This window comes from Alligator sinensis, unplaced genomic scaffold (assembly GCF_000455745.1).
Source record: "Alligator sinensis unplaced genomic scaffold, ASM45574v1 scaffold154_1, whole genome shotgun sequence".
NCBI classification, from domain to species: Eukaryota; Metazoa; Chordata; order Crocodylia; family Alligatoridae; genus Alligator; species Alligator sinensis.
In genome coordinates this window covers 1,884,791-1,901,483 of record NW_005842072.1, presented here as the reverse complement: position 1 = coordinate 1,901,483, position 16,693 = coordinate 1,884,791, and the positions used below count along the sequence as shown (strand labels likewise).

At 45.8% G+C, this 16,693-nt stretch overlaps 1 protein-coding gene across 9 annotated transcripts in view; it reads left to right on the top strand.

Moving 5' to 3' along the window:
• The first annotated feature begins 246 nt into the window (after positions 1-246).
• TMPO (thymopoietin) overlaps positions 247-16,693 on the top strand; it is a 41,341-nt gene continuing 24,894 nt past the window's right edge. For 2 of the 9 annotated variants that reach the window (XM_025204206.1, XM_025204197.1), the window contains exons 1-2: positions 263-349; positions 14,936-15,062. In XM_025204206.1, the coding sequence (XP_025059991.1) occupies positions 347-349; positions 14,936-15,062 (130 nt within the window). In that variant the 5' untranslated portion in view covers positions 263-346. Of the gene's footprint in view, positions 350-14,935; positions 15,063-16,693 lie in introns of all 9 variants that reach the window. The other 7 variants (XM_025204202.1, XM_025204205.1, XM_025204198.1 and 4 more) reach the window with 7 other exon arrangements.

Genomic DNA, 16,693 nt, shown 5'->3' with positions numbered 1-16,693 from the left:
CTCCCACGGGCGGCCCCGCCTCCGCGGCCTGCCCATCCCGGGCACCCGTCTGCCCGGGTGGGGGATCACGGGTGCCGGCTGCTCCCAGCAAGCGCCCGCCGGGGCGGTACACCGCTGTGCCGAGCTGCCCGTGGCAGGAATAGAAAAGTTGATGAAAGAGAACTTGCTCGCGGGCCGTTGCAGTGGACTGTAAAAGGGACAGGGAGGAAGAGGAGGGTCAGCTGTGCAGCGGCTGGGGCTGTGGGGGTCTAGGCCACCTCTGCTTAGTTTGAGGAAGGAGTCCTTCTGGCCAGGGAGCACCTGGTCCTTGTGGGACTTACCTGCTTCTTTCTGAGTTCCCTTCCCCATGGTGAGCTGCTCTTCGGTGCAGCCATCCTGCTGTTTCAGATCGGTTCTCATATGCGGGCATCTGCTAGCTTCCTCGTAAAAGAGGGGAAATTCTTTGATTTATCTTAAATGGAGGAAGCTCTTTAAAAAGGTTAAATCTAAAACAGCAGGTTGCAGTCTGTGGCACAGGCACCACCAGTGGTACGCAGACAACCTGTCAATGGCACATGTTAACAGCTGTATTATAATTACTTTATCAGACAAAAATTTGCTGGTGGTATTTAAGGTTGAACTAAAAAAATGTTGATGGTACTTAATGTTGTATAATTTTAAGTTGGTGGGGCACAATCTGTCAGAGTTTGGGAGCGCTGATCTAAAGTGTAACCAGGTCTGTTATGGTATGTACTCTGTGAAGACTTATAACAATTCATTGCTACATTGTTGCAGTTTGTAATACAATCTATTCCAGGCTTGTCCAACATGCCACCTGCCAAGCCATTTTCTGAGGCCCACAGTGCTGCAACGGGAACGAAACACTCTACTTTCATTCCCACCCCTTGTCCCTCCTAGCAGGTTCCTAATGGCTGCTGAAGGGCTGGGGAAGGGACAAGGTTAGGCTTTACCTTGCCAACATGGTGCGGGCTCATCCCCTCCCCCCACATTTCATGGTGTCCCTTCCTTGCCCCACCCCTCCCTTCCTCATTTGCATGCCAGCTCCTCCCCTCTCCCACATTGCAGGGTTTCCTTCCCTAGGTCTGCCCCTCCCTTCCTCATTTGCATGCCGGCCCCGCCCTGTGCTGGTCTCTGCCGGGCCGTGTGGGCTGGAGCAGGTCGCGGTGCGGTGGGCTCGGGGTGCGGATGTCGGCTCGGAGGGATGCTGCAGCTGGGCCTGCGAGATGCTGCTGCTGTGGCTGTCAGGGCAGGAAGCCAGTGCCGCTCCCGCCTCCCCCGTGCCTGCAGACGTTGTGCTGGGGGGTGGTGAGTCGCGGGCCCCATGGAGGGAGGGACCCCTGCTGCTTGGGCTCGAGCTTGGGCTGCCCTGGGGGAGAGGGAGCAGGGGAATGTCCCTGCACATCCCGCACCCCCCTGTAGAGTCCCTACATGTCCCCCTGGCTGCTGAGCCCAGGCGTGCAGGTGTGGGAGCATCCTTGAGGCCGCCCAGGTGGCAGGGAGGACACGGCAGGATCAGGTGGCACCCCTTGACCCCTGCGCCCCCAGGCCGTGGCTGGACTGGACAGGCCGCACGAACGCCTGCTTCTGCTGGCCCACTGGGTGATTAAAAAGTTCATGATCCGGTCCCACATTCAAAAAGGTTGGACACCCCTGATCTATTCAGACCTGTTTGAGGCAAGAGGTCTGAAAGAGAGAGGGTGTTTCTCCTCTGTTAGGCTGGTTAACTGAGGTTTTTTTTTAATATGCCCAATTCAAATCTAAGTAGTATTGGTAGATAGTTACAGAGGCAGCCTAATATGCCGTGTCTTTCAATTATGCGGGGGAGTTGCTCATGTACGTCTTGTGACAGCTTTAAAGAAAGCCTCCAATAATGGGGAATACCAGGTACTACATGCTTCACATGTCTGAATCCAAAAAACTAGGAAAACTCCCCAATTTGGCAAGATTTGAGAGCTTGTTTTATACTAAACACCCTTTGCCAGGTAACAATGCTTGTCAAGCTTGCAAGGTTGTATGTTCAACTTGAGATGACATATTTACAACTCTTGATAAGTTTCCAACTCTACCTGCAAAACTGTTCAGAACAGTTACAGTTTCAAGCAGCTCTGAAATTGTGTTAGTCTCAAGTAAAATTGGGTAGGATTATGCTACCTACCAGCTGTCTCAGGAGTGCATAACATGATTGTTGGGCTTCATTTCTGCCAGGCAGTCCAAGTGACTTGCCATAATCTTTTGCTTGTCAAAATCCTTTTTCTATTTAATAAAAAAAAGTGAGCCCTGCATTTTTTCTGTGTGTTTGGTCTATTGTTCCCACTTACAAATGAGTTGGGGGCTTGCATCTGACCGAAGTAGATACCACTAGTGACAGCCTTTCAGTGGAAACTGCACCTGCAAGAGGTAGAGCTAGGTCACAGGGATGCAACTCATTTCTTTTCTGCCTAGTCATTAGTAACTAATAGGTTGACAACCATGAATGACTACCAGGCAAGTAACAACTGAGAATTAATTAAAAAAAATTTTTGAAACTTTAAAGCATTCATTGCATCTGTCATCTTCTGTTATTACGTTTTCTTAATTTAAGATCTATTTTGATATAACTTATTCTTTGTGTCTAGAGTTTCAAAATATGGATGTATGTGATCTCTGATCTAAAGATTTTAAGCAATTTTGGACATGATATAATGTAGGTTCAGCAAGCCAATAGAGCTGGTAGAACATGGGTAAGAATAATGACTCATTAAGCACTACTATATACTGTGGTAGAGGGTTTCCCCCTTCCCTTTTTTTTAGTAAGACAAGCTGTTAAGCCAAGCCAACCTCCTGATTTTGTTTTTGTTTGTTTTTTTATGTAAGGTATTCATTTTATCTGCTATTCTGGTATGGGGTGCCTGGTGATAGGTAGGAACAGAGTGCACAACCCTTTGTAGGGGAGGAGGAGGAATGGCTTTTTGAGGTTTACCAAAATAACCAACTGGAACAGGCGGGGGGGAACAGAGAACATTCTTTAGCTAATCAGTTTGCTTGCCGTTAATAAACAAAATATGCGAAGAGAACAGATCAGTCTGATTTCTTCCTAAATTTAGAGGATGTATCCCAAGAGATTATGAATAAATAGTATCCTTAACTTGCACAGAAGAATGTGAATGTTCTCTGCACCTACTGATTTAGAGGGGGATATGCAATGCACTGTTTTGTGCTTGTTTTTGTTTATTATTGAAAATCAGGATATTGGTTTAGATATAAGAGTAAGAATGAGGAGATGCTTTGCTTGGATGACTTTCTCTCTCTCTCTCTCTCAGGTTTATTTTAAGGCAAGTCAGCTTGAACCCTTTGAGAGTCTTTGCTATGGTTATGTCATTTCTGTGCCATATAGGCTAGTATAAAGATACCCAAAACTACCTGCCTGCTCTCTGAGGACAAGAATGCCCTGGATCTTTTTTAAATTAAAGATCTGAGATCTTTGTCTCCAGTTGACTGTCCACAGGATAAGTTCAGTGCTCTATCTTTTGTTTCTTCTTTCTTTTACCCATTAATCCTTCTTGTTATAACAGGAAAAATGTATTGCCCATTCAAAGGAAACAAGGCTCCTCCCCTCCCCCCCCCTTTTTTTTTTTACAGCACATGAAGATAAAACAAATTTGGCTGATATGTCTTTAATCGCCAGGTATACTGTGGATAGAGGTGCTGTGGAACAGGGGGGAAAGGGAAAGTGTTGGTAATATGTTTATGGTTCCAGAACCTGCAGCCTAACTCCCTTAAAACAGCGTATTCACAATGTTCAGCATCCATTTAAAAGCTGGACTTCAAAACGTTTTTTTTTTTTCCTGGTATTAGTCACCTGACCTGAGTGCTATAGCCAGATGTGGTACACTTTTTGCCAGATATTTCTGTTGCTTTAGGGAATCTGCTTGTAAGAGAACTAGCTACCAAGTTCTGTCAGATGTGCGTTTCAACTTTTTTTTTACTTGAACCCTTTTTAACTAAATGTTAGGTGTCATAATAAGAGACTAGTACATGGAGTGTATCTTTATTTGAAGGTGTTTCTAATGTTTACATATACTTTTTAATTTAAAGCAGCATCTACCTTTTTCTTTTTCAATACTGTTTGGTATTGGGTTTTGTTTCCAAGAAAACATTGTTATGGTTGGACATCTTCCTTACATCAGCCTTGTAAAAATTCTGCTTGTTTAATGGTGGCTAGGGTAGGCATTGTGCCTGGACTGGTAAATGGCTGTGATTCTTTGACAAGCCTTCCACATGTTGTAGCACTTCATTGATCAAGCTCGTAACTTAATGCTTTGTATGAAATAACTAAGCCCTTTCTTAGCCCTGGGTTCAAGCCTATTTTCCTTTGCTTTTAAGCTTTGATACACATTTATACGCTTTTGTCTGAGTTTAATCACTTGAGTTGAGTTCAATGCTTTCTGACTAGCTGAGTACTGAACTGAAAGGCAGGCATAAAACTCTTGTCTTGGGGACCTGGTATTTACTGTCTTAAATTATGAAACTCTCCACGTCGTTTCCCCCCTCCTCACCATAGAGCATGCCTGGCTGCCACATGCATGTGTGCATGTGGTGACCTTTGTCTGATCACCCTCCTCCTGTTTCCCGCAGTCCCTTGCAGGCTGGAAGTCTGCCAGCCTGCAAGGGGAAACTGGCTGTTTCCTGCAATTTTTCTCCTTACAAAGAGAAAATATGCATTTTTCCACAGTGAACGGAAAACCCAGATCCCTGGAAATACATGATTTAGTGGAAATAGTAGAAGACCATATTACTTAAGAGTAGTCTCATGTGGTCCTCAGTTTGTATGCTTTCAGTTAGCATGTTAACCTTAATTTTGGCATTTATCTCAGGTACTTGACTTCATAATTCTTATTTCCTCACCATACGACCACCTGGTCACTTTTTTTTGTAATAAGCAATAGGTATTCTCTTAGCTTTGGTGAAATTAGCCCATGATAAACATTTCCAGAAGGCATCTGAGGTCAAGAGCTTAGTATGGTTCAATAAGGAGATTACACTTGTAGAGAAAAATTCCAAAAAATTAAAGCATAGTTGTATAGAAATAATACAAACCCACATGCTTCATAAGATAAATTAACCATGAATGTCATGAATGCTAGCATTTTTTCAGTTCTTTAATTCCTGTAATGGATGGTACCTGAATTGTTTGTGTTGATACAACTTGGGTTCTTTTAATAGCCTATTTAACCTTGTTCTGAGGGATAGTAAAGAAGCTTGTACACTTGATGCCCATGCTGCACCTTAATCCAAGCTTCGTGATTATGGCTCTGAAAGATCTTTGTGTAGGTGGGATTTGAAGTATATTCATATTGGCACGTTATTTGGTGATGTCTAATACCTTTATAAGGCGTATTGTACGAGCCCCAGTTGAATACAAGATATTATTGAATAACTGGCTAGCACAGCTACCTGATCAAAGTTCTCTAGTAGAAATGCAGCTATCTAAGACATAGTTTCATAGTTTCAGGGTCGGAAGGGACCTAATAGATCTTCTAGCCCGCCCCCCCGCCAGGGCGGGAGAACAACCCAAAAACACAAACAAACCCACTCACCCTAAAAACAAAAACGGGACTCAAATGAGTCCAGCCAGGTAAGTATCCAGCCTCTTCTTAAAGATCCCCAGGGTAGGGGCCAGCACCACCTCCCTTGGAAGTTGGTTCCAGCTCCTAGCCGCCCTGACTGTGAAGTAGTTTTTTCGGATGTCCAATCTGTACCTCCTCTCCATCAACTTGTGCCCATTATTCCTTGTTATGCCAGCAGGGGCTAGGGGAAACAGCGTCTCCCCCAAACCCTTCTGGTTCCCCCTAGTGAGTTTATAGACGGTCACCAGGTCCCCCCTCAGCCTTCTCTTGTGGAGGCTGAATAGGTTCAAGTCCCGCAGTCTCTCACTGTAGGGTCTGCCCTGTTGTCCCCGGATCATGCGGGTGGCCCTCCTCTGGACCCTCTCCATGTTGTCCACATCCCTCCTGAAATGGGGCGCACAGAACTGGACACAATACTCCAGCTGCGGCCTGACCAGCGTCGCATAGAGGGGGAGGATCACCTCCCTGGCTCTACTCGAGATGCACCTGTGGATGCACGACAAGGTCCGGTTAGCCCTGCCAACCATGACCTCGCATTGTCGGCCCATGTTCATCTTGGAGTCAATAATGACACCAAGATCCCTTTCCGCCTCCGTGCTCTCAAGTAGGGAGCTCCCCATCGTATAAGTGTGCTGCTGGTTCCTACTACCCAAGTGCAGCACCCTGCACTTGTCCGTATTGAAACACATCCTGTTCCTGTTTGCCCACCCCTGTAACCTATCCAGATCCTTCTGCAATCTCTCTCTCCCTGCTAGCGTGCTCACCTCCCCCCAAATTTTGGTGTCATCAGCGAATTTAAACAGGTTGCTCTCCACCCCAACATCAAGATCGCTGATGAAGACATTGAACAGCGCAGGGCCCAGGACCGAGCCCTGAGGGACTCCACTACCCACCTCCCCCCAAGTCGAATATGATCCATCCACCACCACCCTCTGAGTGCGACCCTTCAGCCAATCTGCAATCCATCTGACCGTGTAGGCATCTATGCCACAGTCGCCTAGTTTACTAATTAGGATGGGGTGAGAGACGGTGTCAAAGGCCTTGCTGAAGTCCAGAAAGACTACATCCACCGCGACACCTGCATCCATGGCCTTTGTGACCTGATCATAAAAGGCAATCAGGTTGGTCTGACATGATCTCCCCCTAATAAATCCATGCTGATTGCCCCTGAGCATCATCTCGGATGCCGGCCCATCACAAATGTGCTCCTTGATGATCTTCTCAAAGAGCTTCCCCAGGATTGAGGTAAGACTGACGGGCCTATAATTGCCCGGGTCCTCCCTTTTCCCTTTTTTGAAGATGGGGACCACATTAGCTACCTTCCAATCGTCTGGCACCTGGCCCAAGCACCACGATCGCTCGTAGAGCCGTGCCAGGGGCCCTGCAATAACCCCAGCCAGCTCCCTCAGCACCCTGGGGTGGAGAGCATCCGGACCCGCTGACTTGAACGCGTCCAGCCCCTCCAGAAGCTCTCTAACCCGGTCCTCCCCAACCTGAGGTCTGAAGGCGATCCCCTCGCGTCCGGCTTCTATCACAGCAGGGAAGTCCCGGTCCCTGCACAAGAAAACGGAGGTGAAGAATTGGTTAAAGAGGTCCGCTTTATCCTCTGACGCAACCACCAGATTGCCCCGCATATCCTGCAGGGGCCCCACATTACCCGGCGCCTTCTTCATCCTCCCAATATATTTGAAAAAGGACTTTTTGTTATCCTTAATCCTGGACGCTAATCCGAGCTCTATCTCCGCCTTGGCCTTCCTAACAGCCCGCCTGCAGGCCCGAGCAGAGGAGGTATACTCCTCTTTGGAGATTACACCCCCCTTCCACCGGGCGTACGCCACCCTTTTGGCAAGCAGGCATTCCCGGACACCCTTGGTGAGCCAGGGGGGCTTTTGGACACTCCTGCCCGCCTTGCTTCTTGTCGGGATGGACACCCCTTGGGCCCCGAGTATCGTTTCCTTAAGGAACGACCACTCCTCTTGGACGCTGAGTTCCTCTGCCCTCAAGGACCCCAGTTCCTCTCCCACTAATCTCCTCATCTCACTGAAGTTGGCCCTCCTGAAGTCTAGGGCCACCACCTTGCTGCGGGCCCTTGACACTCTACGCTGGATGGTGAATTCCAGCACGCGATGATCACTATTGCCCAGGTGGTCAAGAACCTGGAGGCCTCTTACCAGGTCGTCGCCTGCGGCCAGGACCAGGTCCAGCAGAGCATCTCCTCTGGTGGGACTGTGCACCTCCTGAATCAAGTGGAGGTCCTGCAACTCGGCCAAGAACCTCCTGGAGCGGTCCGTCCCGGCTGACTGCTCCTCCCAGCAGATGTCCGGGTAATTAAAATCGCCCATGACAACTACATCCCTTGCTTTTAGTGTCTCCGCAAGCTGGCCTGAAAATTCCCTGTCCAGCTCCTCCTCCTGATTGGGGGGTCTGTAATAGACCCCCACCGTCAAATCCCTCTCGCCTTGCCCCCCCTGGATCTTGACCCAGAGCACTTCAGCTCGCCCTTCCCCTGACCCCATACTGCTGGCAGAGGATGTGTAGTGCTCCTTGACATAAAGTGCCACCCCCCCCCCTTTTCTGCCTTCTCTATCCCGCCTGTACAGCCTATAGCCCCTAATGTTAACTGCCCAGTCATGGGATGAGTCCCACCATGTCTCTGTTAACCCTACGACATCTGGATTTGAACTAGCTATTCTGAGGGCGAGTTCCTCCTGTTTGTTCCCCATGCTACGAGCATTGGTGTACAGGCATTTAAGGCCTTGCAAGACTGTGTGCCCCCCCACCCCCTGATTAGCCAGACCATCAGGACCCCCATTACTTACCTTTGCACCCCTTGCCCTGATGGCAAGACCCCCATTACTTACCTTTGCACCCCTTGCCCTGATGGCGTCTCCTCGTCTTCCTGCAGCCCCCTCCCCCGGCGAGTCTAGTTTAAAGCTCGCCGTACGAGATCAGCCAACCTGGAAGAGAAGATACGCTTGCCATTAGGGGAGAGATGAAGCCCATCCCGCCCCAGCAATCCCCCCTCCCGAAAGCATGGGTCGTTGTCAAGGAACCCAAGGCCTGCCCGGCGGCACCAGCTGCGTAAGCGCTGGTTGACCTCACCAATGCAGGTCCCATGCCTCTGTCCCCGCCCCCTCACCGGAAGGAGAGAGGAAAAAACCACCTGCGCCCCCGTCTCCTTCAGCCTGGTCCCCAGAGCCTCGAAGTCCCATGTTTATAATTAAACTGTTCTATGATCAGCACAAATGATTTTTGACAAAAGACCTCGTTTGAAATAAGTTGTCTCCTGAAGTTTGTGCCTGACTGCAGTCATTTTCTTGTGGTGCTAGGTACTCTACTCGGCTAAGGTTACCGATTCATGGCTTTCTTGGGTCAGTAAAATCTTTCTGTATAGTGAATTGGCATTCTGTAAACAGGTTGTTACATATGTGTGCATACCCAAACTTTGTTTGGTGTGCGTTTCCTCCTTGCACAGCAAGTTTTATAATGATTGCTATAACGTAACAGCTTGTACTTGCACAGGTGTAATTAACCCATGTCTTTAGGTAGTCTGATTATTTTAAATGAACCTGCAGCTTTCTGCTGTTAGCAATGAATGTTCCAGTCTTGCTTTTCTGCCTCCATCCTCTTCCCCACAAAAAAAAAAAATTACAGGTTACTGTCAAACAGCTTAACATATTCTCCCACCTTTTTAAAAGTTCATTGACACTTTTTGCTACCTCTGAGGGTTCCCTTTCTCATTTTTAATATTGCTGTAGGAAAAAGTATTAAAGTGTGATCAGATTTTTGGATTATGTGGGTTTTTTGTGTAATGTATGTGGTTCTTTTTTCTCAAACATGACCTACTAAATACTAGTTTTAGTTGCAAAGGTGTTAGACCTCAGAATCCCAAGTCGACCTGTTGGTTCAGCATGCATAGTAAAAGATAGCAATGTCTCCATGACTAATTGAGGAACACTTTTAAAAGGCCTCTGATGCAAGTAGAAAATGTGTAGTGGACACTAATTTTGTAAATTCTTTTATAACTAAAGACTCTTCAGGTCATGTATTAAAACAGTTGTTATGACTATTCGTAATCAGTAGACTTCCATTAGGTATACAGTCTCCTTTGTGATAAGACTTCTAAAGAAATGTATTGGAGTAGAACCTAAATCCTATCAATTCCAGGTTTCTTGTAATTGTGGACATAAGTATAGAGCAATTTTTTTTTAAATTTGCTGCCAGGGTTGGTCATGAGTACATCATAGCACCAAACAGTCATGCTATGTGTTCCTCAAATAACTTGCTTCCTCTCCTGCTTCTGACTTCTATAGGAGTTTTTTTTCTATATAAATGCCATTGTAGTGAACAGGGATGTATCTGGTAGCTGTGTTGATCTAAGACTAAAAGAAATGCAAAACTCTATTCTTGGTTCAGAGATGATACCTTTTATTAGACCAACTATGAAATTGCAAAAAATATTATTAAATTATTAAAATTGCCAGAAACATTACAGTTTTATTGTGGTGAACAAACTTTTTTGTTCTTCTAGGGGTCTAAGATCAATTTCTAGCTGAAGAGGCAACCAATCTGTCATTCAAGGCTTTAACTGTTCATTTAATATGTTGAAAATGCACAGCACAAACACTTATAGTCCTACATGCATGGTAAACCAATGGTTAGACTTGACCTTCTACATGGAGACCTACAGAAACTTTATACATGCAGAATGTTTAGGTCTGACACCAAAAAGTGATCAGGGATGGCATCTGCCTTAAATGTTTGGGTTTACAGATAAGGGTAGTCTGAGTCTTACAATGTACTCAGAATCTTCTCATAATAGGCCCAAGTAAAGGTGCACTTGACTTTTATTTATTTATTTTTCCAGCCCCTTCCCTCTCCCATCCCAGAATTTTTTTCCCCAGGTGAATGCATCTAACGTGACCTGAACTGGTGTAATGTAGAACAGGTTATAGAAACTAGTAAAGCCCATGCACTACCCTATTCCATAATACAGAAGTTGGAAGGTGTAGCTTTAAAGTCAAGCAGTTATCCTATGTTGTACAGCAGATTTCTAAAGTAGTAGACATTGTACCTCATGAGAGATTATTAGTACAAGCATAGAAGATGGTCCAAGATGAGGTCCTTTTCCCTCTTCCCCCCCACCCCTCCAGTCAACATGGGGGACGGGGCGAGGGAAGCCTCATTTTGGATTTGAGTACCTGTCCAGGGTAGTTGGTAGCTCAGCTCTGGGCCAGGGTGGCTCATGAAAGAGGGGGCTCACAGCCTGGGGGTGCAAGGAGGAGACTGCAGCCCATGCCAACTGGGCTCTGAGCTGCCATTGCTGCTTCTGCCTGACAGGTCCAGGGCTGGGGCTGCAGCTGCAGAAAGCAGGCAGGTGGGGGTGTGCAGGTGACAAGTGGGGTGCATGGGAAGTAGGCACATGGGGGAGGGGGTGATAGGTATACAGGCATGAGGGAGGGTTGGGGAGCAGGCATCGAGGCAGGGCAAGGGTGAGACAAGTGGGGCGGGGCAGGCTTCGGTATGATGGGAGGGGGGCAAGGTGTGGAGGTTTTGCCCTTTGCCCCACACCACTGCTTTCCCTGCCACAGTAGTGGGGGGAGTATGAATTTAAGATCACCCTCCAAGAATTAATTTTGTACATGGAAAATTATAACACATTATTTTCCATGTATATAATTTCATTATTAGATGGTCGTAATTTTGAAATAGTCTTGGATTTGGGTAAATATGGTAGCTCAAGAAGAAAGTACAGCTGGCTGTGGCAAGCAGGGGGGCATCAAGATATAGGGATACAAGGTGCATATAGTATGTGGGGGTAAAAATGTATTTGGAATACGAAATGCAGAATTCTGTTCCTTTCCTCCCCTTAGTTCTGGCACAGAGAGCTGATATTATGCAGCAGTTTACTTTTCCTCAGCCCACCCACTATCTGTTCAGCCAAAAGCTATGGATTTAATACTTTTACTGAAACTGGACTCTACCCCTGTTATTTGCTGGCCTAGAGAAAAGCAGTAGCACTATCTCCATGCTTCTTTTCCAGCAAAGAAAGCCAGCTTCCCCACTTAAGGCATGCACCCCAGTTTTGAAGGACTGTTTTTGCAGGGGGGAGGAGATGGTGCATAGGATATATGAGTAAACAGTAATATGCTCAGGTGTTGATACCTAGATGATTGTTAGCTGCCAAGGGGGGGAGGGGCGGGATGAGATCCTATCCTGCATCAAGAGATGGGGGAACTGTAAATGTTACTGTAAAAGGCACCAGTAAAGCTTTATCTTGGTAGGATAATGTACTATTCTGATCACTGATGTTCAAGAACTATATTCAAACTGGAGCTGTGCATGGAAGGGCTACTCTTTTCTTCTGAAACACCTACTTTACAAGAGGGGTCTAAAAGAATTTGTCTCAGTGTATGGAAAATATTCCTACAAGAGTATACTGCTCTCTAGAAATGCATCGGAGGAGTAAAAACACTAGTGAGGCAGAAGGGAAAAGGATAATATTGGCATAAGAACAAGCAGCCATAGAAATTTCTGTCTGGATATTAGGAGGAGGCTTTCAGTAAGAAGGGTGGGGAAGGAAGGGACAGAACAATTTTTGCTAGCTTTAAGATGCATTTTGAGTTTATAGAACTTATTTTGGCAACTGCTTAGAAACCATTTCTTCTAATATGTAAAAGCTAACTGTAGGTTTAATACTTTTTTTAAATGCCAATACAGGTTAAGTTCAGACAAGGCTTAGCTTGTGTCCTCTCTATAATGCTCAATGACTAGAACTACATTAAACAGTACTTCACCTAAAATATTTGTCTATGGCAGTATCTGCTACCTTAGTAAGTGTGCCTTGTACTTATGGGGAGACATAGAAGAGTATAAAATCCCTTATGGGACATGGGGATGAGTTGCCTCTTCAGGCTGTTCGTAATACCATAGATGAAACGTTTGCCTGTATTTTATATTTGCATAATTGGGTGTCTGATAGGATTGTGCAAAGCTTCAGTCCCTGATTCCATTGAGCCCGATTTGGTGGCTGAATCTCCAAATCGAATCAGGAGACCCTTTAATCTCTCTGAAACAAGTTGGAACCCTCTGAATTGATTTGGAAAGATTCAGAGATTTGGACCTAGACACAGCCTTAAATGCTTTTTCTACATACCTCAAAGTACCAGGTGGCTAGTGAATGCTTTGATGCTAGAGCAGATAGAACGTCCCAGAGAAGCGTGGGGGGCTCCCCAGCATGTTTGGCAGCAGACCTGGAAGTGGACCAGAACCATTTCTGGGTCCGCGGGAGGAGGTACCCTGCCCGCCCCCCAGTGCACTCCCTGGCAGACCTGGGAGTGGACCGGAAGTACTTTGCTGCTGAGCTTGTGGGGGGGCCCTGCGCTCCTGTAGGACGCTCCATCCACCCCAGCATTGCAGCATTGGTATCTTGAGGTATGTAGAAAAAACATTTAAAGTTGTGTCTGTGGCCGAATCGTTGATTCTCCGAATCGGCATTGAATCTCAGATTTGGATCTGAATCAATGAATCGAATCACTGTCCCCGATTCGGGCCGAATCTGAATTGAATACACCCTGCTTTGCACACCCCTAGTGTCTGAACTTTAAAACCCTTGAAGCCTAAAAAAAATAAAAGTTTACTGGAGCAATAAAAAACTTCTTTTTAAGTCATGATAAATACCCAGTGTGGCCAAAGCTTCCCAAAGGGCAGCAAAACCAAGTTAAGAAATTTGATGTTGTTCTTGTCAGCTTCACTGATAGCCAAAATTTTTACTAAAGTCTGCTGCAGGTTGCATTAGAGCAGTAATTTTCAACCTTTTTAATTTGTGGACCCCTAAACCATTTTGAATAGATATGTGGGCCACTTTGAACTAGAAGTGTGGGTATTTGCATACTTTTGGTCATTGTCATCTTTTGTGGACCCCTTGGACATAGTCTGCAGAGTCCCAGCTGTCTGTGAACCACAAGTTGAGAACTGCTGCCTTAGACCTACCTGCAGAGTTGGCAGGTCTGTACATCAGATTAATTTGCATGAGGTTGATGGATTTTCCTTACATCCTTAGCATCTTGGTTTTCAATATTTTTAATTAGCTGATGGCAGCTGACTGGGAAATTATACTGCTTAGCTTTGGAAAAGAGATATTTGTCCAGTAATTTATTAAATAAGGCTTTTTCAATAGCTCTCAACAGTGTAAAACTTTCTTTGAATGTTAACTGCCTGTTTAACAGTTTTCTACAAGTTAGTTGTATTTCTGTTGCATGCAGTGGCAATTGTGTTGCTAATCTGGTCAGCAATATTCAGTGCTGTTCTAAAGAGATGCTGACTAGAGAAACCAGCAAAAATCTTAAAATGCTGAATTCATTTTAATTAATTTTTTGCTGGTTGACCCATAAGTCATAATCTGAAAAACTGCAGCAAATGAGAAACACTAGTTAAGATAAATGCAGTATCTATTTACTGTTGCCAGCTATGTGTAGTTGACAGATGGATAAGTTAAAAAAAAAATCTTTCTGTTTGATTTGCAGTGTACAAATGGATAAAAGTTAGGAAGTTTATACACTCAACTGTTTAAGCAACACAAAAAACTAAAGTGGGGATATAGATGGTTTAGATCTGTATAATACCTCAAACAAGCTGGATGTACCAATCTAGTCTTTTGGAAACTGTTCAGAAACAGTTTCTGATTTCCAAGGAACAAAAGGTAACTATAGGATTTCCGACCACAGATATGTCACTGTTCTTTGTGGCCCTTATGAGGCCCAAATTCCTCAGAAAAACTGAGCAAAATGGAAACTTTTCAGCCAATTGATGGACCAAGAAATTTAGAGCAACTGATAACCAGCTTGCTTCAGATGGGAGAACCCTAGTAACAATGCTTCATTTATTTTTTTATTTGAAGGGGTATGGTTCCCAAGAAAACTTTTGCTCACACATAAGTGAAAATTGCTGTGAATAGATAGCTAGACAGTCTTGATCCACAGTAACGCCAGCTAGTTTTCTGCTATTCTCATAGGCCATTATTGCAAGAAATAGCTCAGAAGGACAATTTATATTATATTCCCTCAAAACTGTTCTACTTTTAAAATTAGAAAAATGATTGCACACTGATTTTACACTTAAACTGATTCCTCTTCCTTTCTTCCCCCCTGGTTTTCCTGAAGTTGAGACAACACAAATGAGCAACCATCTGAATTGTTAATATTGTACCACCTCCATATGGCTTGCTAATATTCTGCCTATGCATTCAGTTGGGAAAGGTACACTTGTTCTGTGATGTGAAGGAAACCTGTGTGTGTATCCATGGTTTTTTGTTTTCTTTTTCTTTATAGAAAGCCACAAAGAAAACTGATAAACCCCGGCCAGAGGAGAAGGATGACCTAGATGTAACAGAGCTCAGCAATGAAGTCCTTCAAGAGCAACTTGTGAAATATGGAGTAAACCCTGGTCCTATTGTGGGTAGGTTAATAAAGCTATCAAATGTTACGTGTGTGTATTGTGCCTGCCTTGTACAGCCTGAAATAAAAGGGTAGCAAAGTAACTTGAATATTTTTTTAAAGTGTATATTTTGCTTTTTTGTTGTTGAAGGTAATGGCAAAAATACTACAGTAAACTCTCTGGTAACTGGCACCTTACAAGCTGGCATGCTCTGGTAACCCCCACAGCTGAGTCCCCACAGCCTGGGGCATAACAGGCTGTGCGGGGCCCACCTTCCTGTCCCACGGGGCCCACAGGGCCCATGGGAGGGGCGGTGGGACGCCACAGAGGTGGCGTGAGAAGCGGCAGCTGGGGCCACTTAATTAACCAGCGTATTTTGTTATCCGACACCCCCCATTCTCAGGGGATGCCAGATAACAGAGCTTTTACTGTACCAAAATTAGTCTCGTCCTCAACAGCACTCATGGAGGAGTGATGTTGAGGAACTGAGTGTTTAAAAATAGCATATAGGCAATAACTTATGGTATCCTGAATAGGGATGTGAAAAGTTAAACGTTTAAACAGTAAGTAACTGGTAATGCATTACTGGTATAAATATAATTTTTAGTCCAGCAGGGAAGGGAAGCAGTAGGGCAGGTGGAAGGGAGGGAGGGGTGAAGGAGAACTAGTACCCATAGCTAATTTGCTCCCTCCCTCCCAGCAGGCTGATGGCTGCAGTGGCCTAGGAAAGCCCCTTGCCTGCTGCTGCCTGCGGCTTCACGTGGACTGTGTTGTCTGGGGCAGTTTGCTGCCACCTCCCCCACTCCGTCAAAGGCCCTGGGGAGAGAATCCTAGCAGCAGTTGTGTCCAAATGTTCTGTGCGCGGTTCCTGGTTCCCTGTGCTGCTCTGGGCAGGTGGCTGCAGCCCCTCCCCCACAACAGGGCGGGGTAGGTGTCAGGGTGGGACTACACACCCCCTGGTGGGACTAGGTGTGTGTGATCTGTTAACCATTTAACTGATATAATTAGAGATGGTTAAATGGATAATTTTTAAGCGATATTTACATCCCCAATTCTGAACGCTGAGTGGCTCTAGGTCCGTAAAACAGCATTCAGAAGTATTTTGCATCAGCTTTCTGTGCAAGACAAAACATGGTGAGTAGTAAAGTTAGGTAGGTAGAAAAAGGTCCCCTTTTTCTAACATTGCAGTTCCCATGTTCCAGGCTCCCCTCTCATCCTGATGCATTCCATGTGCCCTGCATCCCTCCCCCACCCACCGATGAATAATATTAGAGTGTAACTGCAATGAAGTGAAGGTCTGTGGGCTGGTAACTTCTTTTATGGGGTTTTGGGGCTGGATCTAAATTGCTGGTATAGATATACACTTGTGTGGTCTGTTCAACAGTGCTGTAATGGAACTGTCAGCTGTAGAAATGTGTTGGCCCAGAATAGGTGTGGGCAAAATATGGCCTGCAGGCCAGATCCATCCCACCAAGGGATTCTGTTCATCCTGTGGCTGTTCCCTTGGCCCCTCCCGGCCCAAGTGCTGGTGGGGGCAGCCTGGGCTTTTGCGTGTCTAGCTGGTTCTGCCACCCCAGGGTGTGCGGCAGGGCAGGGGCAGCACGGCACCTAGACTCGGCTTTCTAGTAGCCCCTGCAGCAGCACCTTGCTCT